Here is a 22,537-nt window from a genome sequence, read left to right on the forward strand (position 1 = left end):
CAATGTTGTGTTCGAGAAGACCTTGCACACCTTGTGATTCGGGCCATTTTAATTCGAAGAAACGACACAGAAGAACATTCTTTTCATTTCATTCTGACGGCACAGCATTCAAACGGCACATCACGTGAGCTGAGCGATGGGCAGATGGAGGCGCGGCTTGGCTAAAAGTCCGACAACCAAAGCGTGATGTCACCTTGGCAACCGTGGATGCCACCATGGCGACCGAGTGACGGCGACAACATCGACACCCAACGAAAAAGCCTTTGTTTTGTTTTGTTTTATCATGAAAGCGTTTTGTCCCAATTGGGTCGCTTCAAAGAAATGAGAGGCCACCGCAACAGACACAATCGGCGTAATTCCCAACACAGACACAAGGGGCGCCCTAGCACGCTGGACTCCTCTTGCTACTTTAGTATGAACGGCCACGTGCACAGGATTAGCACCGCGGTTTTGCATTTTCACAGCATGTGACGCCGCGTTTTCTGAGCCACGCCGTTTTGTTTGCCGCCGCTGCCGCCGCCGCCGCCGCCTTTCTTTTCCTTGGAGGAGGTCCGAGTGCTTTGGTCGGCGGCCTGAAGACTCCCGGCCGGATCCACCGCCCAGTTGATGACTGCGGACACACAGCGACCAATCACTACAACATGCACTTGTCACAAATGAATGAATGGATGCATGAAGACCACAAGGAGCTTGAGTGTGAGACGGCGGACCTCAGGGTTCTGTTGTGGATCCGTGATCATTTTCGCGTGAGGCGTGGCGCGTGGGCGTGTGAGGCCTTGGCAAAGGTCAAGCGTGTACTAACATACAGTCACCCCGACTATTGGGGGTGATCGTTGGTGGCGTCATACCCCTAAACCACTACAAAACAGTCATTCAGACCCAAATGAAGAAGAAGACACTGCTACTCTAAGTGACTCAGTAAGATGCTGAAACATTAGTCGAGGATAAAGAAGCGATGCCTGTGTGGATTGTTATATTGTCTGTGTACATGCGTGGCTCCACCATTTGTGTCCATATCTGTTGCTTCGGCGACTGTGACTGTGTGCTGATGCTAACCGTTAGCATGTCCCCAGCATTTTGCATCGTTTGTCAGCCTTAAGCTAAACGGAGCGTTTGAAGCCAAAACCACGAGGTTGGTTGCAATACAAAGCGTGTCGTTCTTTATTTTAGGTTCAGTTGTTGAGTGAACTGAAAAGAGCTCGAGGCCTGCTTTTTCCATGAAGAATCGACTTTGTCTTTCTAGTTCACTGCCGCCAGACGGCGCTCGCATCTCAAGTTTGCGCTCGCACGTCAAAGCAAAACAAAAAAAATACCAAAAATCATCCGGGTGACGGCTCGGGTCGCTCGTACCTCGAAAAGCTTTTCGATTGCGTGTCGAGAAATGTGACTGCCGCTGTTTACCTTCCAGCTGCCTTTGGACTCTTGTGAGTTCCGTGACGATGGACGAGATCTCCTGCAACACGACGGACGACAACATGAGCGCCCGACTCGGAAGTCGGCTGGTTGGTTGGTTCGCTGGCGAGTGCGCGCACGACCTGATTGGACGTCTTCAGGAGCGGAACTTCAGGAGCGTCCGCCTTGATCTTCGTGTCAATCTCCTCCCACACGTCCTCTCTGTTGCGGAACATCAGCCTGAAGGAAACACCAGCGCACTTTTAAAACGTTCTGCTCGCCCGTGCGCACGAAGCGTCTCACTTGAGCTTGGCGGCCAGCTGCTCCGTGTTGTCCCGGATGGCGTGCGACAGATGCCGCAGCGGACTCAGCGGCTGCGTGTCCTGCAACGCCGGCGACACCACCAACGCCGCCGCGCGGGTGGAAGCACAGGAAGGCAAAAGCGAGCCATTCAAAGGAAGCACAAAGAAAGTCAAATGAATTCAAAGAAGGCAAAAGAGACGACAGCAAAGGAAAGCAAATTCCAACGATTGCAAGCAGAAGGAAGAAACCAAGCAAAAGGAAAGTCAAAGCAAGCAAAGGCAAATGAGAAGCAATCATCTTTCTTCAAGAGAGAAACATTTCAAGTGCGCATGTCTTGTGTAGTCTGGAAGCCTCTTTGCATTCATGCGCTGCAATACTGCACATTGCCATTTTCACAAGGCCACCTCGAGACTTCATTAGCAAACGGTCGGTCGTCGGTCGGTCGGTCGGTCGGTCGGTCGGTCGGTCGGTCGGTCGGAGTGGCCTGAGAGGAACAAAAGAGCCACCTCGCCACAGTCCCACTCGGCTCGATTCATGTTCGCGTCCAGACGGGAGCCAGGAAGGTTCCGGAGGCTCGGCGTGTCGTCGCCGGGCTCGCTTGTCGCTTGAAGCAGCTGCAAACACAACACAACTGCACAACTAGACAATCCTCAGCACTCTCTTTGTACGTGTTGCTGCTTCTCCTTTGAAAGTTAGCATCCACGCTCATTTCCATGATGTTTTGCCTGATATGTTAGCCCGGCGCTAGCAGACTTTGGGCTTCGTTTTAGCCACGCTCCAGAAATGCAGGCGACTCCACTGGGGAGCATGCGTTCCCTGTTCAGGCTCTTTAAGTGCGTCGAGATTGTGCGGAAGCGCTAAAACGAAATCGATTGCTTTCGGTAAGGTCTCGCTATGCGGCCAACTTTGACTTATTGCCGTCAGGTGTGGGAAAAGGCCACCGCACTGAGACCGCTTTGATGGCGGCCCGCGTTTTGGCGCACTGTGCGGTGCGGGCTTGTTTTGGGCCCACCTCCCGGCTGGCAGGCACTGCGGAGGCTGACGTCGTCGCGTCCAGCGCGGTGCCGGCGGGGGGGCCGGCGCAGTCGCCGTCTCCGGCCACCTCGTGGATTTCCTTGGCCAAGATGGCCAAGTCTTTGGCCAAGTCGTGACTGAGCCTGCGCAAGACCAAAAGCAACGTCAGGCGCATTGCACGTCTGGATTCCAAGAAGCCTGCGCAATCCTTCCTTCCAGTCTCAATTTGCAAAGCCAAAAACAAACAAGCCACTCCTTGTTTGATTTGCTTTCCAAAGTAACACCAAAAAATGCAAAACGTTTGCCGATTTCTCACCTGTTCATCTTTGGCACAGCTCCAAAAGATGAAAAGGTAAAACGGGTCACGCACGCACACGACCGAGTTGACTGTGAACATTTAACGAGTCGGCTTGACAAACGATCCACCAAGCAGATGACTTATCTTGACTTATCTTGGACGGTTCCGGATCGTTTACAGCGGAGATTCTCAAGGTGCGCTACGAGCGTTATGCCAACGTCAAACCTTTGCGACAAACATTTGAGCATCGTGTTGACGCTCAAACCGTTGACGGTGCGAACAGACGCTTGCCTGAAATCCCCTTATTGCAAATCAATTCATGCTGGTGGTACTGGGTGAGCATTTGTCGAGGTGCTACTTGAGTGCAAAAAGTGTGACCAAGCGCCAGTATGGCGGAACAGAAGGTGTGACTCTTAAGGAGGAAGAAAGACATGACGACTGCTTTCACCGCACTTTGTCCCATCGCGTTCGAGTTTTCAACTGGCCGGCGAAGGTGGCTTCCCCGACGCTCGTTAGCTAACCTGCCGCTCACAAAACTCAGCCCTGCGGCTTGCTTTTCAATTTGGGCCAAATGGCCATGCGTGCAAAATCGGGCAGATTTGGGGGGTTTCGGGGTGTGAGATTTCAAAGGGAAAAAAATAACGGCAAACGTTGCCGTGTTTCATTTTTCCGGATTGAAACTGGAAAGAAGGACCGACCGGCGTGCTGTACGGCGGCCGCGTTGGCGTACTTGGCAATCTCGGCGCTGTGCGTGGACCAGTTCTGGTACGGGTCGCTCCGGTCCTCGTCCTCCTCGGTCTCCAGGGAAACGGACTTGGAGCGGCCGGCCGGCGTCCTGTTGCTGCGAGGAGTCTGGGCGGAGCGTTTGGCTTTGGTAGCGTTAGCGCTGCTTTTGTAGTCCTCGTCAGATGAAGAAGAAAAGTCGGAGTTTTTGTGCTTGGGATGGACACCTGCAAATGTTGACAAAAATCATCTCGTCTTGACGGTTGCTACAGAAAAGATACGGCCGGACAAATGTTTTCAGTGTGAACGTTTCACGAGGTCAAGCTGCGTCTCTTGCAATCCCCAAAGCCTACAAGTGGCACCTCGCAACTTATGAGTTGCATTCATTCCATCGCCTAGCCTGTAAGTCACATTTTAAGTTGACATTTTCAAAAATACCAAAATGACCAAGTGACAGCACGTAAAAGTTGGGTCACCACCGCAACTGGATGTCTGCGGACACTTGAGCTGCACGGAGCAAAACAATTCAGGCTAGATCGTTGCGAGGTAGTAGATAGACGAGATGGATGCTGCGGGGAGGGACTTTGGGGAAGGAAGGACCGTGCCGGTACCCGGGCTCCTCCCGGGTTCAGTCCGATGTGAAACTCACCGCTGTTGGGGTACTTGGCTCCGCCGGAGCGGGTGCGGGCCAGCGTGTTCTTCCCCGCGGCTCCTCCCGCTCTGCTGGCGGCCTGCTGTCGGGCATCGCTCACAGAGGACTTCCTGGCAGCCAGGACTGAATCACCGCTCCGATTGGAGAAAGCGGGGCGGCCGGCGGAGGACGAAGTCTCATTGTCACTGGGAGCCGTGAATGAACCGGTCCTCTTCCGTGGCAGTGCTAAGATGTCCAGCCTGGACAGTTTCTTGGCTTCTGCCGCCGCTTTTGGCGCCACGTTGGCATGATCAGAACTTTGAGAGGCCCGGTCGGTCTCCGCGCCTTCGTTATCGGAAGCTTCTCCCAGGCGCGCTCGACGCAACATGGACGCTCGAGTGGGCCGCGGTGCGGACAAGCTGTTGGAGCGAGTCAGAGCCTGCACGTTTGCCGCCTTTACGCTGTCCTCCTTTTGAAGCGAGACCGCCTTTTTAGCGCGGCTGGATGTTTGGGAGGCTTCTTGATCAGAAAATGTCATTGCAGACGTCTGCTGGCCCTCAGAGGAAAGATCCAAAGATCCACGGCTGCCGGCGCTGCGGCGCATCTGAAAGCGCTTGGTGGCCTCCGCCTTGTTTGCAGGCGCCGCGCTCGGCTGGTTTCGCCGTTTCTCTGAGAGTCGCTCGCGAGCCGAGAGCTGTCGTCCCTTCTGCTGACCGGTGGAGGTGGCCTTCTCCTTTTGGAGGCTGCCGTTGGGCCGTTTTTTAACAGTCGAAGCGAGAGCCATATTTTTGCTGCTCACCTGGCTCACGGTGCTCGCCGTGTCCAAGTCAGACTCTCCGGAAAGCGAATCGTCAATGTGGCCGGATGAGCCGCCTTTCTTGGAGCCCCGTCCGGAGCCGGGAGACGGGAACTTGCCGGCCTCCCGGAGGAAGGACTCCGCGTCCAGGAACTTCTCCGTCCTCTGTTCCAAGTCTCTGATGGACGGGTGGCTGGAAATGTGGGGAAGCTTTTTGACTTGGACGTTTTCACTCGGCCCGGCTTTGGTGAAACTCTCCTGCCGTACAAGGGACGAGGTGTCTTTCGTTGGGACACAATCTTTGTTCGCTGTTTGGAGGTTTGGTGCGGAGCTGTTTGGTTTCACGCCCCCCCTTCGGGGTTCGTGGCTGCTGAGGTGTCGGATCAGGACGGTGGTCGGGGGAGTTTTGGAGTGGGACTCTAGGCTCCTCTGAAACTGGGCTGAGAATCTGGCTGGGTCAGGTTTGGCTGTATTTTCTTCAGACCCAATGTAGAAGATGGTGGATTTTGTGGAGGAGGAGGAGGAGGAGGATTTCTGCGAAGCCTTTGAGGGAGCTGAAGATTTCAAAGCAGCTCGATGGCTCTCTGTTAGCTTTGAAACGGGTCCGTCCTCGGAGCGGCTGGCGTCACTCAGACTGTCTGGATCCAGTTCATCCCGAACAGTCAGGCACTGAGCCGAGGAGTCCTGTTGGCGTCGGGGCGAACGCGGAGCTCTGTCGGCATGCTCCTGGTCTTGGGAAGGTTGGTGGTGTATAAGGAGGCTGGGTAGGGCAGCGTCCAGCTTTTCAGGGGGAACCTGAGGCAGAAGCCTTCTTGTCCTGGAGCTGTGGCTGGACTCTGACTCTGAGTGGTCGTAGCTGTAAGCTTCGGTCGACTGGATTGGCGCGTGTGAGTCTACAAAGACATCAAACACAAAGACACAAAGTTTCAGTCCCTAGTTTCAGCCCGCCAACGCACACGACTGAAGACGGACGGTTGGGCTTGCGCAAATGGTTTTCATGAGCGGCCGACTGACGGCTACCGCGTTTGTTGCCACTCTCGATTTGAATCGCAATAAACAGTGTTGGAAAGTCACAGATGTTGTGTCACGGCCACTCAAAAATGCCACGTCATATCACATGAGCTTACGCAACAAAAAATACATTTGCGGGTACCGAGCGAGATCCTGCCAGCCGGCTGTAATGATACCATACGCATGCGCTTTACAATAAAAACAAAAACTACAGTTATTATAATTCCATGTGCACCTGCGGCTCAAAGGGTTAGCAAGGAACATGCAAACATACAAATCAACTTGATTGTCTCAATGCATTGGTGCACTTTTCGTATCAAATCACGTCCTGGCATTTTCCAAGGGAAAGCACAAAAATGAGAAGCACCTTCTTGAGGTGCTGCAGAACCACGCGCGGCACAGCTGTCTGCTAGACTGGCCCAACGGGAAACCCACTTTGGTCCCTCGGGACCTGGGGCCTGAAGGGAGAAGATGATGTTGAACGTTTTCATGTCACCTACACACTACATGCACTACAGGAGGGTGACGCCATCCTGGCCTTTACCTGTAGCGGGCTTGCTGCGGGGGCGCCGCTAGCAGCCAGACCAAAGTCATGCAACATCATGCAACAGCTAGCAACATTAGCGTGCTCATCCTGGCCTTCTTCGTCTATCACGGGCCTCGGCGTTCCCGGGCTCAGCCCAGCGTACTCCGGAGAGTCCAGGACCCCAAACACCTGCGGAAAATGTTGGCAGGTTGTGAAAAGCGTCCCCGGCGTGTTCGGACAAAAGACGAGGTCACCTGGTCGATCATGTTGCGAGCATCTTCCACTTCCGGGTCGTGAGCGTCGGTGTCGATGGTGTAGGTGCCGGCCTCGCTCACGCTGTCGTCCTCCTCATTCCTCAACAGCCTCTGGCAACCTTTGGGGTCTCCCCCGGGAAAACTCAGGGGCGGCAAAGTGGGTCCCGAGGAAGGGCCGACGGCAGGCGACGGAACCGTCACGGACGGGGCTGCAGGTTCCGGCAGCAAAGGGGGCGACACCATCACCGGCGGCGCCGACATGGGCGGAGGTGTCATCTGCTCCCTCGTAGCCAAAGAGTCCGGACTAGAATCCTTCAGGAATTCCACGGCAAAGTCTTGAGCCAGTTTGGACTTCTTCCCGACGCTGCCAAAAGGGCGAACAAAGATGGCCGAAGACGAGCGAGAGGTCTCTGCGTCTGCCTGCTCCCGCTTCAGAGAGCTGGATCTCTGGGGGACTCCGTGGCCACTGGGACCTTTGAGCGGCACCGTCACCTGCTGGGTCGGGGCCACGTGGCCGTGAACGGACGCCGGGCGCTCGCCACCTTTGCGGCGCTCAAGCTTGGTCTTGAGTCCGGAGTACGAGTCAGCGTGGGCGGGGTTGTGAGTGAAGGACTGCGAGCGCTTCTTTCGTGGGTTGTCGTCAAAGAACTCAATGACAAAGGCCTGCTGGCTCAGGCGCTCGGGGGGACCCTGCTGGGTTGGGCCCGTGACGGGGGACCGGGCCCGAGGGGCGCTCCGGCACGGGGGGCGCTCCGGGGCACCGGGGGAGGCCGGCGAGGTGGACGCGGCCTGAACCCAGGTCTCGGAATGCTGTGATTTACTCTTCCGTCCTTTGAGCGCCGGGTCCTCGGAGTCGCTCTGAGTTCCGTCGTCATGGTGATGACCTGCAAAGGGCAAGCGCAATTGACTACTGACGCGCTAATGAAGCAACAGAATAGTGTCTTTCAATAAGTTGAAGTGTATTTCGAGCGTGTGGGAAAGGTAAAACTATCAAAAATGTGTTTTGGAAGTGGTCTCAAACTGGACTCTGATTTGCCACAATAAAGTGGGCTTCAGTTGTCTGTGAATTTTTGCGAATGCCGAACCGTAAACAGGTGAGGGTCTGTTTTGTTGTGTTGGTGTGTGACTTCCAGCATTCAGCGTGCTGATTGGTTCTCGTGTGGGGGTCGGGCTTATGGGGTCATTGTCACCTTTCAGCGACTTGATGTTAATGGCGAGATCGCTCTTGGTGCTGTAAACGTCATCGCAGGTGGGCCGCGTCCTCATCATGCCGACGTCGCTGTGAACCAGCCAATCGGCCACTTTGCTCTGCGATGACATCACATCCGCAGGCGCGGTCTTGGCAGGGGGTGGAGTCTTCCTGTGGCGGGAGGAGAACTTGGTCACATGGTCTTTGATTTTGATCTTCCCTGGCGTGCAGTCATCAAACTCGATGGTGAAGGAGGCATGGCTCTGGATGGCGGGAGGGGTCTCGGTGGGGGCGGGGGGCGTGTCCTTGGTGGGGATCTCTTGTAGTTCCGCCTCCATGGCCTTTGGGAGTTGCAAGTCCTTGGTGGGAATCTCGAAGTAGCTGGCCTCGCGCTGGTACGACGGGAATACGCTCTTTGTTTGGGGACCGGAAAGGGATCCGGGGAAATCTGGATCCACAGACGGAGCTTCTCTCGGTGCGTCTGAGCAAAACCACAAAGTGAAGCGGAGGAGGGGGCCGGACCTCCAAAGTCATCTGGCCCCCAGGCATATTGACATGTCGGTTCTAGGACGTTTCTGAGATTTTACCTGGACCGGGGTGATCTGCGTGAGGGTCGTCTTTCTGAGGTTGGTCTCTGCCGTCCGCCCGACTCCCATAGTCGTCCTCTCCCCACCAAGAAGGCTGCCCGTACAGCGGCGTGGGCCGTGGAGCCGGAACCTCTGCGACCAACGGCAAGCACCCATGTGACAAACGCAAAGAGGCGCTGCACATCCGCCCTCGGCATGACGCTCATGTACCCTGCGTCATCTGGTTCCGTGGCTTCCCCAACCTGCTTCGGTTGCATACCTGTACCTCGCGTCGACTTGTTGCACCCTGTGTCAACCGGTTACGTCGCTTACATCAACTGGTTTGGTCGCATACCCTGCGTCAGTCGCCCAGTCGCGTACCCCGCATCAACTGCGTTGTTTACGTACCTTGCGTCACACTCTTGTTACTGGGGTTCTTCTCTAGCTCCGCCTTCTTGCCCTGAGACGCCTTCAGGCTGATCTGCAATTGGCTGGTGTACTTCTCATGCTGCAACGACAGGGCAGGGGGCGCTCAATCTCAGTCGGGACTGTCAGTGTTCCTCTTTGTCAAGGGCATCAGTCGCTTACCTAAACCGCCCCCCCCCCCCCCTTCAGAACTGCGAGGCAGATGTGCTAGCTACTCGTCCACTGTTGCATGGGTTTCAAGTCGTTTGTAAACAAATGCGCTGCGCCCTAACACACTTTGATGAAAAAGCGAGGCGCCAGCACACTGACCTTCAGGGCCTCTTCGGGGACTTTGTGTTGACTCTTCTCCAGAACGTAGACGTGAGAATGTGCAAGCGGGTTAAGGAAGAAAACAGTTGGCGATGGCTAACGTGCGCGCGTGATGCTGCTAGCTCACTCTACAGTCATGGAAAAAAGGATTAGACCAGTCTCGTTCTTCAGTTTCTTGTTCATTTGAAACGCCGGCTACAGCGAAAGCCACTTGGACCGATGTAACGAGGACGCGGCGAACTGGTTGGAAGAGTTGATCTCCAGCCTTTTTCCGCGCATCTTTCCTTGTTACTAACCAAAATCACTTCATCTCTCCCATTACTAGCTACAGTATGGCATCGTATGGCCCAAATGCTGCTTTTCGCCATTCCATGTTTTCTTGTGACTCAGCACATTGCTTATCTTAGGGTTTTTTGAAAATAAGACATTTGCAAACTCTGCTGGCTCTTTGGAAAGCAAGGGTCGACATTTTTTTGCCTCTATTCTGACATGCTGTGGAACACACCAGTAGCTGAATCAGAATCCATTTATGTTTGTACCTTTTCTACGGTGTCAATTTCAATTGGTGTGAAACGGAACAAGAAACACATTTGAACACGGACGGCGAGCACGCGTCTGCATGCGGTCGCGGCGAAGGATATCATATCCAAAGCGGAGGATGTCGGACACTTTCAGCGTCATGTAGGTCTGGTCGGGAATCCTCAGGTCGTTGACGAACGTCTGCAAAAAAAGACATTTTTTTTAAAAAAGACCCACCACCCACCGGCATCAAAAGTCAGCTGTGGCATCACGGCGTCCAACCGCCACCCCAGAGAGGGCCTCTCACCCCGTTCAAGCTGCCCAAGTCCTTGACCAGATGCTGGTCCGTGGTGGCGTTGTAGTTGATCACGGCGTGCTGCTTGTCCACGCTGCGAGACTGCGTGCCGCCACAGGGAAACCGTCATCATCGTAATCATCGCCGTCATCGTCATCATCATGATCGGGAAGCGGGGGGGTGCAGGCCGACTCACCTGCAGCATGAGCTCGCAGTCCTCCCGGCCCACGAAGATCATCTCCTTGGGGAGGCGGTGGCGCGTGCCGGAGCTGCTCACCAGGAACCACGACGTCACGCTCATCTTGTCAGGCGCAACGCATTCTGGGAGGGACAGGGACAGCATCAGCATCACTTCCACCGAGCCCCACCCACGGGACGCATGTGTGAGACAATCTGGCGCAGCAGACGCCAGATTGACAGCGTCCACCACGCACGGTGACGAACGGCTGACGCGAGCCCATGCAGCAGACAGGTGCCATGCAGGCATGCATGCGAGCGGGCGGATCGCACCCCTCCGCTCCCGCCCGCCCGCCCTCCTCCACGCCGCAGCCCGGCCAAGCCGCTCTCACCTCGGATCGACGGGATGCTGAGCGAGGACCTTCGTCTCCTCTTCCGGCACGGAAACGCGAGTGTGTCGGTTGGGAAGCTGCTGCTGACACGGCGGCTGCTGCTGCTGCTGCCGCTGCTGCCGCTGCTGCTGACACGGCGGCTGCTGCTGCCGCTGCTGCTGATGATGATGATGATGCTGATGCTGATGCTGATGATGACGACGACGACGACGACGACGAGGGTGACGCGGCATCCGCGCAAGACCGGGACCAGCAACAGAACCAGAACCAGAGCAGACGCCACCCGTCCCGCTGCGTCAAGACGCAGTGTGTAAGCCACACGCAGGAACAAACACCCCGCGGCCTTCACAATCAAAAATAGAAGGGCTTTTCCTCCTGATTTGACGGACGCACTGTGCCGAAAAAAACCCGTCGGTGAATCCAAAGAGCAAATAGATCTGCCGGGAAATAAACGTGTACATCCGCTTTCACAGGTTGCCGATTTGAGCGAGGGTAAGCTTTTATTGTGAAGGGTCGTTGGCTTCCGGCGCATCTTCAACCTGCTGCAGGACGAGCGCGTGCGCGGCGCGTGCGCGCGCGCTGCCGAAGCCCTTTAGCTTTTAGCTCCGACATGCTCAGAAAACGCTCACGTGAACTTTATTTTGACAGACAAGCGGAGCACGCGGTTGAGGGACGTCATTCGCGTGTGCAGACTTACGCACTTGTGGAGGCAAGTCAGTGTTTTATTTGTCAAATAAATATTTAGTGCTGTACATTTGACATAAATTACAATATAGCGGTGACGTCATGTAGTTATGACGCTTTGGATATTACTCAAACTAATGGAATGCGGGGAATCTATCAGTATAAAAATACGCTCTAGTCATTTGCATAAGAAAATAAAAGTCATGGCGTTAAATGGCATTAATGTAGGCGTTTGCTATTGCCATGGAGACGGGGCCGCGTTGGCCGACGTTCACGTGACTGTTGTTCGGGCCACGTGACATCATCATGACTCGGAGCATTTCTTCAGCCGCCTCGTTTCCATTCGCGTAATTCAAGCCATTGAAGCATTTACCCCACTGACAAACTGATCCTAGAGTGCACTAAATTGTCCATGACCAGTACTAGCTCGCCCGCAGTAGTACGGCTACATGTTGCTTGTAAGATAAAACTGTGCACAAGTTGACAACTGCATGGGACTACTCCTACCGGTGACTTCTATCTACTAGTTAACATCTAGCACACCGCACGCAGATGTCAGCTGGTGCACTTTTGTCTCACAAGTAACATGAGTTTCCTACCGGTACATGAAGCCCGATACGAGGTAAAAATGTTACAAGTACACCCTACTCATTCTACTAGTGCACTTAATTGTGTATTTAGTGAGGACAAAAATGCACTAGTACATTGGACAACGTTTAGGCAAAACTGCACAAGACAACTGCATGCCACTAGTGACATTATCGACTAGTTAACTTCTCGCACTAGTAGCATGCAGATCAGTCAGTCAACCAGTGCACAGTTCTGTCTGACTAGAAACATGTAGTTGTCCTAGTACGTGGGCCTGAAGCCGGAGATCTTGATAAGGAGACTACAAGTGTGACACATGCCAACCAGTTGAGCCGAGTCGGCTTACTAGTGCAGCACAGTGCTTTACTAGTCAATGTCAATTGTGCACTAGTGGGCCAAAATGAGTGGGAAAATGTTACTAGTCATTCTGGCACGCACGCGCCAGCAGGCAGTTTTGCTTTGGATGTTTTACAGCACTTTGAGTTGCATTTTTATGTATGAAAAGTGCTATATGAATCAAATGTGATTGATTGATTGATTGATTCTACGATAGTGCACCGAGTCCTCTAACTAGCGCGCAGTGTACCCGTACATGGACAATTCAAGGCACTCACAGGTAGGATATGGAATGGTTGGTTCCACCATCATTCCATCTGAATTCTCATTTTCTGTTGGAGTGCTCTTAGGAGTTGAGCTTCTGGAACTTTTCTCGGAGATTTTTCACTAAGTTGTGCTGTCCGGCCGCCAAGGTTTTGGAGTGCTCTCCGGCGGTTTGGATGTGGTCTCCGGAGGACGAGATGGTCAACAAGCTGTCTTGAGACTTGGCAGGTTGGCTTCTCTCTTTGTATTCATCCGACTCCTGGTAGGCCCGGCAGCGGTCCATGACGGCCAAGATGGAGATCTTCTCCCTACTCGTCGGCGATCGGATCTCGACGTAAGCGTCGTCGTCGTCGTCGTCGTCGTCGTCGATTGTCTCAGCTGGTTCCGGTTCTGGTGAAAGCGTCCCCGTGACCAAGAGCCGCTTCTCTTGTGGCGCCCGGGTCGTGACGTGTTCACCGCCACCATTGGCGGCCCACTGCTCTCGGGTCTCGCGCATGATGGCCGCGCTAAGCCAAGGGTCCAGGGAATGAGCTCTGTGGAGCCCCTTGTGGGATTTAAAGTGGCCGGAGCTCCAGGTGCCGTAGGGCCGGCGAGGTGGGTCGTCGCTCAAGGAACGCCGCCTCAACCTGACCTCGAACATCTGCTCCCGGATGGAGGAACTCCGGCCCGCCGCGCAGGACCCGCTCCGGTCCGAGTACTTGGACCGCAGCTGTCGCACGTCGGGCCAGTCGAAGCTTTCGGCGGACGGAGGAACGTCTACGGGACTGCGGGAGCCGATCCGAGCCGGAGAGAAGCCGGTGGGCTCGGGCCTCTGTGAAGGAACCTGGTCCAGTGTTGGACTGGGACCTGTCAAACAAATAAAGACTACACATTCAATCACCGACGCTAATAAACATTAGCAACCCTCTTAAACATGCTCATAAACATTGCCAGTTCATCATTTGCTTCTGATTCAGACCTTGAAAACAAGTCTTCGCATGAAAATGGCCAATGGCACTAAAAAGTTTGGGGACTGGGGCAGTCCTTTATTTCGGGAAAAAAACAAAAAAAAAATCATGTTTATGTGCGTGTATTAGTGGTATGCCGGTGTTCAGTAAATATTTTCATAATTTTGTGACTTTGTCTTTGAAGGATTCATATTCATTTGTGAAATTGCAATGCCTTGATTTTAGTTTAGTACAGACATGCTCCCGTGTCCCATGCTCAGTCCCATCACAGCAATGCTCTTAAGACAATTTAAAATATGGAAATTCAGATCAATTGTGGAAGTAAATTTCTATAGGTTGGCAGCCATGTAAATCCCTTTATAATGAAGGACTATAACAAATTTGGGGGGCGGGGGGGGGAGTACCCTTGACCGGACCTGTACAGGAGCTAAGCGGCGCTTTTCTTACCGCTGCCTGGGCGTTCCTCCTGCACACAGGCCAAATTGGTCTTCTTGGCCATCAGGCTTCGCTGTCTGACGAGCGGTTTGACGCTTTTGATGCGCTGGCTGTACTGGCGAGCGAGATGGCGGACCTTGCTGTCCACTTGGTGCTCCGGCGGATTCGCATCCCGGTGTGTAGTGTGCGTCCCGGGTCGGGCGCTCGGAGGAAGCTGAGCTCCGAGGACACCGGTAGGATCGGTCAGACCTTCTGCGCAGTTCCCGTTGCCGGCTTCTTGTCTGAGGGCTGGCGCCGCTTGGGTCTCCTCTGAGGTGGCGCCCGGGTGCGCCTGGGCTCCCTCCGCTTCATGTCGTCTGTTTGTGACATCGGAGAGGCAGGAAGTCGCACCGAGCTGCTGCTCCATCACCTGCCAGACTTTGAGCATTTCGCCGGAAGGTCGGAACTCTTCATCCTCTGCATTCTGTTGCCTCTCTTCTGCAACCGACCCGGAATCTTTCGCGTCCGCGTTCCTCCGAATGGCCTTTCGACAATCAAAGGCGTCAGCGGAGACCACGTGAGCCTTGGAATCGAGTGGCAGTGAACGCGACTCCTCAGTCGGGGGCAAGGGGTCGGTCCGGCCGGGGATGCTGTTGAGGCGGCTGACCGAGGTTTTCACCAGGCCTGCGGGGATGTACGTCAGACTCTCCCTGCGCTGGAGGCCGAAAGCGGCGTCCCGGTTCTCTGCCTTCTCATAGTAAGTCTTGATCTTCCCGATGAGAAGTTGGTCCCGGCTGGAGAGGGTCGAGTCGCGTCTTCGCGGGGTACCTCTTTCCTCGTCAAAGTAAGCGTTGCCCCGAGGAGACAAGAGCGTCCGGTCGGCGTCGCTCGGATCCGAGCCGACGCTGTTGAGCGGCGAGGGCGGTCCGGGTCCGGCGTGCCTGCCGCTGAAACTGAGGCGGCCGCTGCTTGCGAGGAGTAGCCGCGGCGAGGCCGCCGGGGAGCAGACATCGTCCGGGGCCGGCGCGCCTCGCTTTACGCTGCCAAAGTGCTGAGCGATGGCGCCCGCTTTATCCAAGACGGACGAAGGAAGGATGCTGCCATTTCCCTCCGCTTCCTTCTCGCCATCCTCGTCTTCGGAGGACTCCCCGCTACTCGCGGGTTTGGATAGTGACTCTGGGGTGGCCGACGGCGAGTCCCCCGCGCCCACGGGGTGTTGGGTAGGTTTCGGGGCCTCCGACCCGGCTCCCTCGGACAACGGACGCGACTGAAGACCAAGTAGGGAGCCCAATGCTTCCTTTTCTGCGGACACCTGCAAAGGAATGAGGGAATTCCTTCAAGTGCGTCACGAGAGGAGAAATGGACGGGGAAGAGAACCCCAAGGAAGCGTCAGCCTGAACACCAGAGGTGGGGGACGCCCGTCACATGAGTTGACGGGAGTCAGGCTTCAGTGGCCAACTTTAGGACTCGGTCCTTCCTTGGCTGAAATTTATTCAAGACTCCACTTGACTTAGACTTCAACTACATGTCTTGGCAAGGCTTGTGTGTTTACGTCTGCATTCTGAAAAGGTAGCGTGGCGTTTTTGCGCACAAACGGACTTGTTTGATTTTTGCAACAGTAACTTGGACCTCGGCCGAGAGTGAAGGTGAAGACTTGAGGCCTCCTCCCACCTCTGCTGAACACCGACGTTGGAGGTTCGCTCGTCCGAATGTGGACTTGAACTGACCTGCTCGCGAGCCGCTTCGGGTCCTCCAGGCTCCTCCTCTTCACCGAGGCCGCTTTCTTCGGTGGAATCATTGAGGGAAACGTCGCTTCTCTCCGCCTCCTTCAACAAGTCACACGAGCCGATTAGTTGGTTAGCTGCCGTCGCTACCTCCAAACTGCCAAAAGCACAAACGCTCTCGACCGGAAGGCCGAAAGTCCTCCGAGCGTCAGCATCTCAACGCATCCTTCGGCGCCATCGTCTAACGCTCGGCCTCCACGCGAACCATCTGCCAGCGCTACGACCAACGAATCAGCAGAGGTGCGAGGAAGCCAAATACATGCAAGTCGCTTTGCACACAGACTGAAAGGTGGTGGACCTTGCTAGTGATTTGCGAGGAAGAGGAATGCATTTTTGGGGGGATCATCCACACTAACCCGAGCGAGGGATTTCCCGTGGACATTTTCTGGAACAACCAAGGTCCTGAAGTGACAGCGGCACACCCGGCATTTTGACAGTCAAATTTTGTCACGCTGCCATTGCGAGCTTAGCTTGGCAAAGACACTCAGCAGACACCGCGAGCCCAGATTAGCACATTGGTGTCAGTCGCTGGTTACGTGAAGAATGTCTAGAGCAGAGCCTAAAGGAATTTTAGCATGAGATGCTAACAAGCTAAAGCTAGCATCGTCCCGCTGCGCTGTGTCACTCCACTTGAAGTCGGTCGCAATGCTGAGGACCGGTTGGCGGCCACCACTTCTGCCGTCGTTAACTCGGGACGGCTTACTAGCGTCACCGGCGGCCAACATTAGCGGCGCGGCATGAAGCACGTTGTTTTTCGTTGTTAAGTTGGCGCGCTTTGGCTGGAGAGCGTAGCGCCAGCGAGACGTGGCGGCCAGCGCAGAGCTAGCAAAGTCGGGCGACGAGCTCACGTCGGCCTCACTCCGGCCGTCGTGGTCGTGATCGGAGACCTGACCTCCGACCCCGTCGGTGCGCGCGCAGCCTTATTAGAAACTGCCACAGACGCGCTTTTATTTTCAAAAGTCATCACGACCCCAATGGGAAACCTCAATTTGAAATATTTACTCTCATATATTGGCTTAGGGCTGGGCCGTTGGTGGTCAATCAGTGGTTATAGCGCCACAACATAGACGCTAAATAGCATTAGCATTCGGCTAGCGGACTAAAAGGCGAAGCAATGTGGCTGTTTGAAATACTTGAAGGTGTAATTGTTTTATGTTGACGTTTTGAGTAAAATTGCTCGCAGCTTCTCGCTGGCCCCTTTGCCAAAGTGCTGCTTCGTCAGCCGACTCGCCCGCCGCCACCCGGCGTGGCAACGCGTGGGCGAGCAAAGAAGTCGGAGCTCCAAAAAGTCCCACGTCCGGTCTCTCCAATCCCACTTGACTGAGTTTCATTCCGTTGTGGTGGCAACCGCCCGGTGAGTCCGTGTCGCCTCCACAATTTTAATTTGACCTTGATCCACCATCGTTTGATGTGCTTCTTACCTTGGAGGCCGCGCCCACTCGTCCTGCAAACAGCAACAAGACGACGGTGACGCGTGGGATCATATTGGACCGGTAAAACAATGAAAGCGTTTACCTTTGGACTTGAGCTCAATTCCCTCGTTCGCATCTGAAACAGAAACAGAAACATCCGCATCGAGTTGCGCGCGTCTCGACAATTCATCTCGCTAGTCCGTCCCCCAACCGTCACGTGCCTGCGCGTTCACCTCCTCCCGAGCGCGGACGTGGAAAGTGCTCCGACGAATAGGACAGCGCTTTCTTGAGCCGGTCAGGGCCGTAGCGATGCCTGTGGGGATCTGGAGGGGGCGACAGGTGCCAGGTTATGTCCGCGACGCCACTGAAGAGAGCGGTCAAAGGCGTTCGCAGCCCAACTCACATCTGCAACTCAACATGGTGTCTTTGGCCTGCAACGCGCAAGGGGACAACTTTGTTGAGAAGTCACCGACGCAAACGCTGACGTTGGCGGCGGCGGCGGCGGCGCTGACCTTCTGCGGGATGATGTCGTGGTGGCTTTCCAGAATGATGCCTTTGATGTGTTGGGCCCACATCTTCTTCTCCTCCACAGACTTGGCCTAAGGAACGGGGCGACGGGCGGTCATGCGAGGCGACGCGGCCCGGCCCGGCCCCGCCCCGCCCCCTGCGAACGGCGCCCGCTGACCTGCAGGGTGTGCGGCTGCTTGGGTTGCTTGTAGTGAGTCACGCTGAAGCTCAGACTGTCCTTGGTGCTCTCGATCAGCATCAACGTGGAGCACTGACGCCGCAACGACAAGCGGCAGGCGCATTCAACGCGCTTCGTTAGCGGACCGCGCGCGCCCCCTCTGTCAGCAGGCCTTCAGACATTTTGGGACGGCGCGGAGGAAGGCGCGTCGCCTATCGGGGCGCACTGTGCGCGTCTCACCGAGATGTGCGCCTTGTAGACGTAGTGCTCGCCGCGCCGTTTGGTGATGAGCAGCACGCGCTCCAACAGGAAGAGCGTCCGCTGGGTTTTGGCCCGGTGGACCTTGAAGGTTCCCTCCAGGACCAGCTCGCCGTACGTGGTCAGGTCCGGACCTTTCCAGTTGAGCAGCAGCGACTGCACCTCCTGCAAAAGATCCGGCGCCACGCCGTCACGTCTGGCGCCTTCTCTCCCTCTCTCCCCACTTTTCGCCTTCACATCCCATGGCAGACGCGTACTTTCTTTCTCCTTGCTCCTACTTTGCTAAATTGCCTCGTCGCTTGTTCAACCTGCTCCGATGACAGGATTGTTTTGTACTTTGGCCAAACAGTGTCCAACCTGACCTGCAGTCTGACGGCGTGCTCGTGTTTGCGCTTCATGTCGTTGATGTACCAGGCCACGGTTGTCATGGTGACGATGGCCTCCTCCACCACCTCGTAGCCTTCCTCCTCGGGGTCAAAGTGCTTGGCAATTTCCTACAAAGGCAAGCAGGCAAAATGCGGACGTTGTCGTGCGGCCCGAGTCGAAACGCCAAAGCAAAGGCTTTCCTTCTTGTCGCTACGCGTCGCCCGGCAACGATGACGACCTCCGTTGCGGTCTGGGACCAAAAAAGTCAACGCGGCGGAGTTGCATGATTTTTCGGCGGCGGCGTCGTCCCCCTCCTCCTCCGCGAGTGCGGGCCTGACCTCACCTGCAGCAGCAGGTGGTACTTGAGGATCCTCTGGACGGGCTTGAGCAGGTAGGAACCCAGAGGCAGAGGCCGCTTCAAGGCAGCCTGGCGCTGGCGGAAGAAGACGGCCAGACTTTGGTCCTGCATGCAGTCGGTCAGCGCCGCCACCGAGCTGCAAGCGGCGGACGTGTCAGAGACGGGCGCCGGGGCGGGGCAAAGGCGGGCGGGCGGGCGGGCGCTGGCCTTACTTGGGGTAGTTGGTGCAGTACTGAGTGTAGATCTCAAAGTAGTCGCTCTGAAAGGAAAGGCAGCGCACGCCGCTCATTGACCTTCGGCAGGCGGACGCAAAGGTGCCAGCGCGTCTCACCTTGATCACGAAGCACCTGGCCACCGCCACGGCGTCACGCCGGCACAGGTCCAGATCCTGAAGCAGCTCGCTAGCCCGGCCGGCGCCACGACGGCAACAACAAACAAATTGGAGGACGAGAAGGACGCACGGGACGGCTTTTGTGCTCTCCTCACCTGTTGAACTCGTAAATGTCCTCGATGTTCCCGAAGAGGAAGCAGACCTGCTCCGGGCGGATGCTCAGGTCCGCCCGGTCGATGATGTGCGCCAGGTAGTCCTAGCGGGACGGGACACGCTCGCGTTGCTTTCAGACTTTATGGCCTTGGAATGTTTGCTTTTTTGGGACTGGTGTCTCTCACCTCCACGATCATCCGCAAGTCCCTCACGTACATCCTCTCGGTCTCGATGATCTCCGAGACCACGCGGTCCAGGTAGGTCAGCGCCATGATGGCGGTCAGGTGACGCGGCGTCCGCCGGCTCCTCGCGCCCGGCCGGCCTACGGTTGTCCGGACCCCGAGGACGGCGAGGAGATCGGGCGGGACGGAGAAGGCTCACTGGGGCCCCCGCAGGAAGTGGGCCACTCTGCGGGAAGATGATCGACAGAAGAACAACCTGGTGATATGCCGCTGCGGGAGAGGCGAGGGCAGCTACTTTCGTTGGCGGTCAAGACCGCCGTCAGCTTTTTCACGCAAACCAAAACATCACATTTGCCCAAGCACAAATGAATGTTGTGAACAGGAAATGTGCCACTTGGGGGGTTTATTTCAACGGGTTGGCTACACAAATGGGAACATTTAGAGGGCCGGGCCTTTGCCCTGAGGGATCCCTTGACAGCAGACCCTTCCAAAATTCAGACAAAGATCTCAAAGAGCGTCGGTGAGCACGAGCGCCGCCGGCCGACACCCGCACGAGAGATCGGAGGGTCGACTGACACATGGGAGTCGCGCGAGAGAGGGCGTCGTCCACCTCTGACGCGCACGCGCGCACGACATTTACTCGCAGGTTGGCCTCCGCGCCACCGGGGGGCGCACGTGTGATGGACCTGGGCGAGACGTAACCCACTTAGCGTGCGCTGGTTTCCATGGTGATTAAGCCTCTGCTCATGCCCAAACCGACATGATCTCTCTCCCGCTGAAGCCATGCCGACGGACGGACGGACGGACGGACGCACGGCGCCAGCGGCCAATCAGCAGAAGCACGACAATCCAAACGCAAGGCAGCTGCTTGAAAAACGTTTTTGTACTTCGGGAATTCAAAAGCAGCGGGCGGAAGCTTCTACTGCCACCTTGAGGTGGCGCAGGTGCAGGCGGGAACGGCACACGCGTGTCACAGTTGCAGCATGTCAAGAGGGCCGAAAATGAACTTTTGCTGCTTTTCTTACCTTCAGGGCGGTCGAGGAGGCGAGCGGGAAGCAGAGCAAGACCAAGTGGCAGCCCGACCGACCGACCGACGCTGATCCAATTAGAAGCAAAGCGGGCGCGCGTCTGGAGACGGCCAGCCGCGCTTGCTGACAAAGCCGCTTTGATCGCCCTTGCAAAGCTTCTTTCCTTTCGCGCGCTTCAACGGCAACGCGTGCAACGCGTGCAAGGCAGCAACCGCGCACCCACCGGAGGGGAACAGAAAGCCGTCCGACCGCATGGACCACCGTGGAAATTCCAGCCCCCGAAATTGCTGCAAATTTCTGGCTTGTGTGCGCACATAAACAAGTGTTCTCCACGCGCGCACACTGGCCCGCATTGTGCATTGTCGCGGATGCTGGCGGCCGCCTTCGCCACCACGCACCCGCCCGCGCCGCTTCACAACAACAACAACAACAACAACAACAACACGTACGCCGCCGCCACCGCCGCCCTCATTTAGATGCCATTCAAAGTGCTCGTGTTGCCACAAGACCAACAAGCTTTTGCTGCCTTTCTTGTTGCCAACGTGACCTCGAGCATGACCATCCATCGTCAGCCCGTCCTAGCTGCGGTTCTTTCTCGCCGTTATGGCGCGCGGCATGCACGACAGTATCGAGCAACAAAACACAAGACAAACTCAACTCGGCTCACCTCCAAAATCGGCACAACAACAGCAACTCAATGTTCAATGTTGATTTCCTTTGCGCCACACCTGAGCGCGCGCGCGCGCACACACACACACACACACATACACACGAGAGCGAGTGTGTCGGTGGAGATGAGTTTGCGCAACACACGTTGATAAGGCACCAAAGTATTCGAGACTTTGAGCACGCCCACCGGGCGGCCAGATGCGGCGTCCCGTTGCGTTACCGTGGAAACCCAGGGCCGCTATCTCGTCATCAAGTCGAAACCCGTCTGCCGACGTCATCCGGCGAGCTTTCACAAAGAAGGCCAGTTTCAGTGTCAGACCTGTTTCCAAGTGCTTCTGCTTGCGTGTGCGGCCACACCTTGTGAAAACTTTAGCGTGACAAGTTGCAGCTTGAACTTTTGACGAGTTGAAGCAAAGTGACGAGAGTTCAACACTTCCTGACTTCCGCGTTGACTGACAGCAAACACCGTCGACGGCGATCATTTAGTTTGCCACAGTGGTTGATCTATTCCTTTATTAAAAATCACTTTGGAGACAAACTGTGCGTTTGGGACTCACCCTGGCCGAGGTCACCGAAGAAGCTCAAGTCCAAGTCGGCGAAGTCGGCCAAGGCCAACGTTGCCCGGCTCGGATTTGGTCACGTCGAAGGGCTTCAAGCGGCGCCGCCCCTGCGCTTGCGCATGCGTACATGGCAAAAGTCCGGCAGGCCCTTCGCTCCACATAGAGGGAGGGGCACTTCGCGTGCTCTCCACCAGAGGGCGGCGCGGCCCCGCAGCAAAGGGACCGACTTCTTCACGACAACACAACAGCCGCAGCAACAGATACTCGTCAAGAATCATGCTCACAAACAATTCCACAAGCATATTTTAAGTGCAACTTAAAAGAGAACATTTCTTTTTTTGCAAAGGCGCGAGCAGGAAAGTAGCGAGTAGTCAAGACGATGAGAACGTCAAACGGTTGAAGAACAAACACAAAGCAGCGATCTTGACAAAATGTGAGGTGGAAGTAGTTTGAATCAAAGTTGACATTATTCACATCCAGGACAAGAAAGAATTTGGGGGATGGTTGCTTTGTTGCGACTGCCCGAGAGATGCTGACACCGAGAGAATCAACTGCATTGAATTATAAAGACGTGTATCAAGTCATCATTTGCTTACTTATTTTATGAACACAGTACAATTGGGATGATGTTTTTGTCACCATTGTGTAGGATAAAGTCGAGAGAGGGCTCGGTGGGAACTCGGTGTAAAGGCCAATC

The 22,537-nt window shown here is 55.6% G+C and overlaps 2 protein-coding genes and 1 long non-coding RNA gene across 9 annotated transcripts; 1 reads left to right on the plus strand and 2 right to left on the minus strand.

The window, feature by feature from the left end:
• Positions 1-31: 31 nt before the first annotated feature.
• On the minus strand, positions 32-11,499 carry LOC147128623 (centrosomal protein of 170 kDa protein B-like). 3 transcript variants are annotated; one of them, XM_086018359.1, is made up of 19 exons: positions 10,822-11,499; positions 10,449-10,573; positions 10,265-10,354; positions 10,078-10,158; positions 9,439-9,495; positions 9,112-9,211; positions 8,725-8,856; positions 8,139-8,618; positions 6,949-7,832; positions 6,713-6,883; positions 6,536-6,626; positions 4,380-6,050; positions 3,738-3,957; positions 2,708-2,852; positions 2,202-2,309; positions 1,696-1,775; positions 1,536-1,632; positions 1,402-1,453; positions 32-610 (listed from the first exon to the last, which is right to left on the minus strand). In XM_086018359.1, exons 1-19 carry the CDS (start codon positions 11,351-11,353, stop codon positions 459-461), a joined length of 5,268 nt encoding a protein of 1,755 aa, XP_085874485.1. In that variant the 5' UTR covers positions 11,354-11,499; the 3' UTR covers positions 32-458. The 3 variants fall into 3 exon arrangements, with proteins under 3 accessions (XP_085874485.1, XP_085874486.1, XP_085874487.1); XM_086018360.1 differs by lacking the exon at positions 2,202-2,309; XM_086018361.1 differs by lacking the exons at positions 9,112-9,211; positions 9,439-9,495; positions 10,078-10,158; ... (1 more) ...; positions 10,449-10,573; positions 10,822-11,499 and adding an exon at positions 8,935-9,010.
• On the plus strand, positions 11,142-13,807 carry LOC147128624 (uncharacterized). Its single transcript, XR_015083796.1, has 2 exons — positions 11,142-11,530; positions 12,843-13,807. It is a non-coding gene; the product is annotated as an uncharacterized LOC147128624 (long non-coding RNA).
• LOC147128625 (pleckstrin homology domain-containing family G member 3-like) lies at positions 11,523-21,983 on the minus strand. 5 transcript variants are annotated; one of them, XM_086018370.1, is made up of 18 exons: positions 21,638-21,788; positions 21,501-21,566; positions 19,587-19,809; positions 19,404-19,504; positions 19,249-19,318; positions 19,130-19,176; positions 18,903-19,053; positions 18,556-18,687; positions 18,176-18,358; positions 17,936-18,028; positions 17,763-17,849; positions 17,654-17,681; positions 17,472-17,573; positions 17,354-17,386; positions 17,260-17,282; positions 15,782-15,880; positions 14,088-15,366; positions 11,523-13,539 (listed from the first exon to the last, which is right to left on the minus strand). In XM_086018370.1, the coding sequence occupies exons 3-18, from the start codon at positions 19,671-19,673 to the stop codon at positions 12,776-12,778; spliced, it is 3,279 nt and encodes a 1,092-aa protein (XP_085874496.1). In that variant the 5' UTR covers positions 19,674-19,809; positions 21,501-21,566; positions 21,638-21,788; the 3' UTR covers positions 11,523-12,775. The 5 variants fall into 5 exon arrangements, with proteins under 5 accessions (XP_085874496.1, XP_085874491.1, XP_085874495.1 ...); XM_086018365.1 differs by lacking the exons at positions 21,501-21,566; positions 21,638-21,788 and adding an exon at positions 21,838-21,983; XM_086018369.1 differs by having other exon boundaries at positions 21,501-21,792.
• Positions 21,984-22,537: the final 554 nt, after the last annotated feature.

This window comes from Filicampus tigris, chromosome 20 (genome assembly GCF_054856515.1).
Source record: "Filicampus tigris isolate MCC_2025a chromosome 20, RoL_Ftig_1.0, whole genome shotgun sequence".
Taxonomy (NCBI): domain Eukaryota; kingdom Metazoa; phylum Chordata; class Actinopteri; order Syngnathiformes; family Syngnathidae; genus Filicampus; species Filicampus tigris.

Bases quoted from the DNA above. Each gene is read 5' to 3' on its own strand.
- LOC147128623 (XM_086018359.1), bottom strand. From the start codon at position 11,353: ATGCGCCGGAAGCCAACGACCCTTCACAATAAAAGCTTACCCTCGCTC. The intron at 9,212-9,438 runs GTCAGTGTGCTG...CTGTCGTTGCAG, and splicing joins TCCCCGAAGAGGCCCTGAAG to CATGAGAAGTACACCAGCCA. The intron at 1,633-1,695 runs GTGAGACGCTTC...TGTTTCCTTCAG, and splicing joins CAGCTGGCCGCCAAGCTCAA to GCTGATGTTCCGCAACAGAG.
- LOC147128625 (XM_086018365.1), bottom strand. From the start codon at position 19,673: ATGGCGCTGACCTACCTGGACCGCGTGGTCTCGGAGATCATCGAGACC. The intron at 17,682-17,762 runs GTCAGCGCCGCC...TGCGCGTTGCAG, and splicing joins ACGACATCATCCCGCAGAAG to GCCAAAGACACCATGTTGAG. The intron at 13,540-14,087 runs GTAAGAAAAGCG...TTTGTTTGACAG, and splicing joins GGAGGAACGCCCAGGCAGCG to GTCCCAGTCCAACACTGGAC.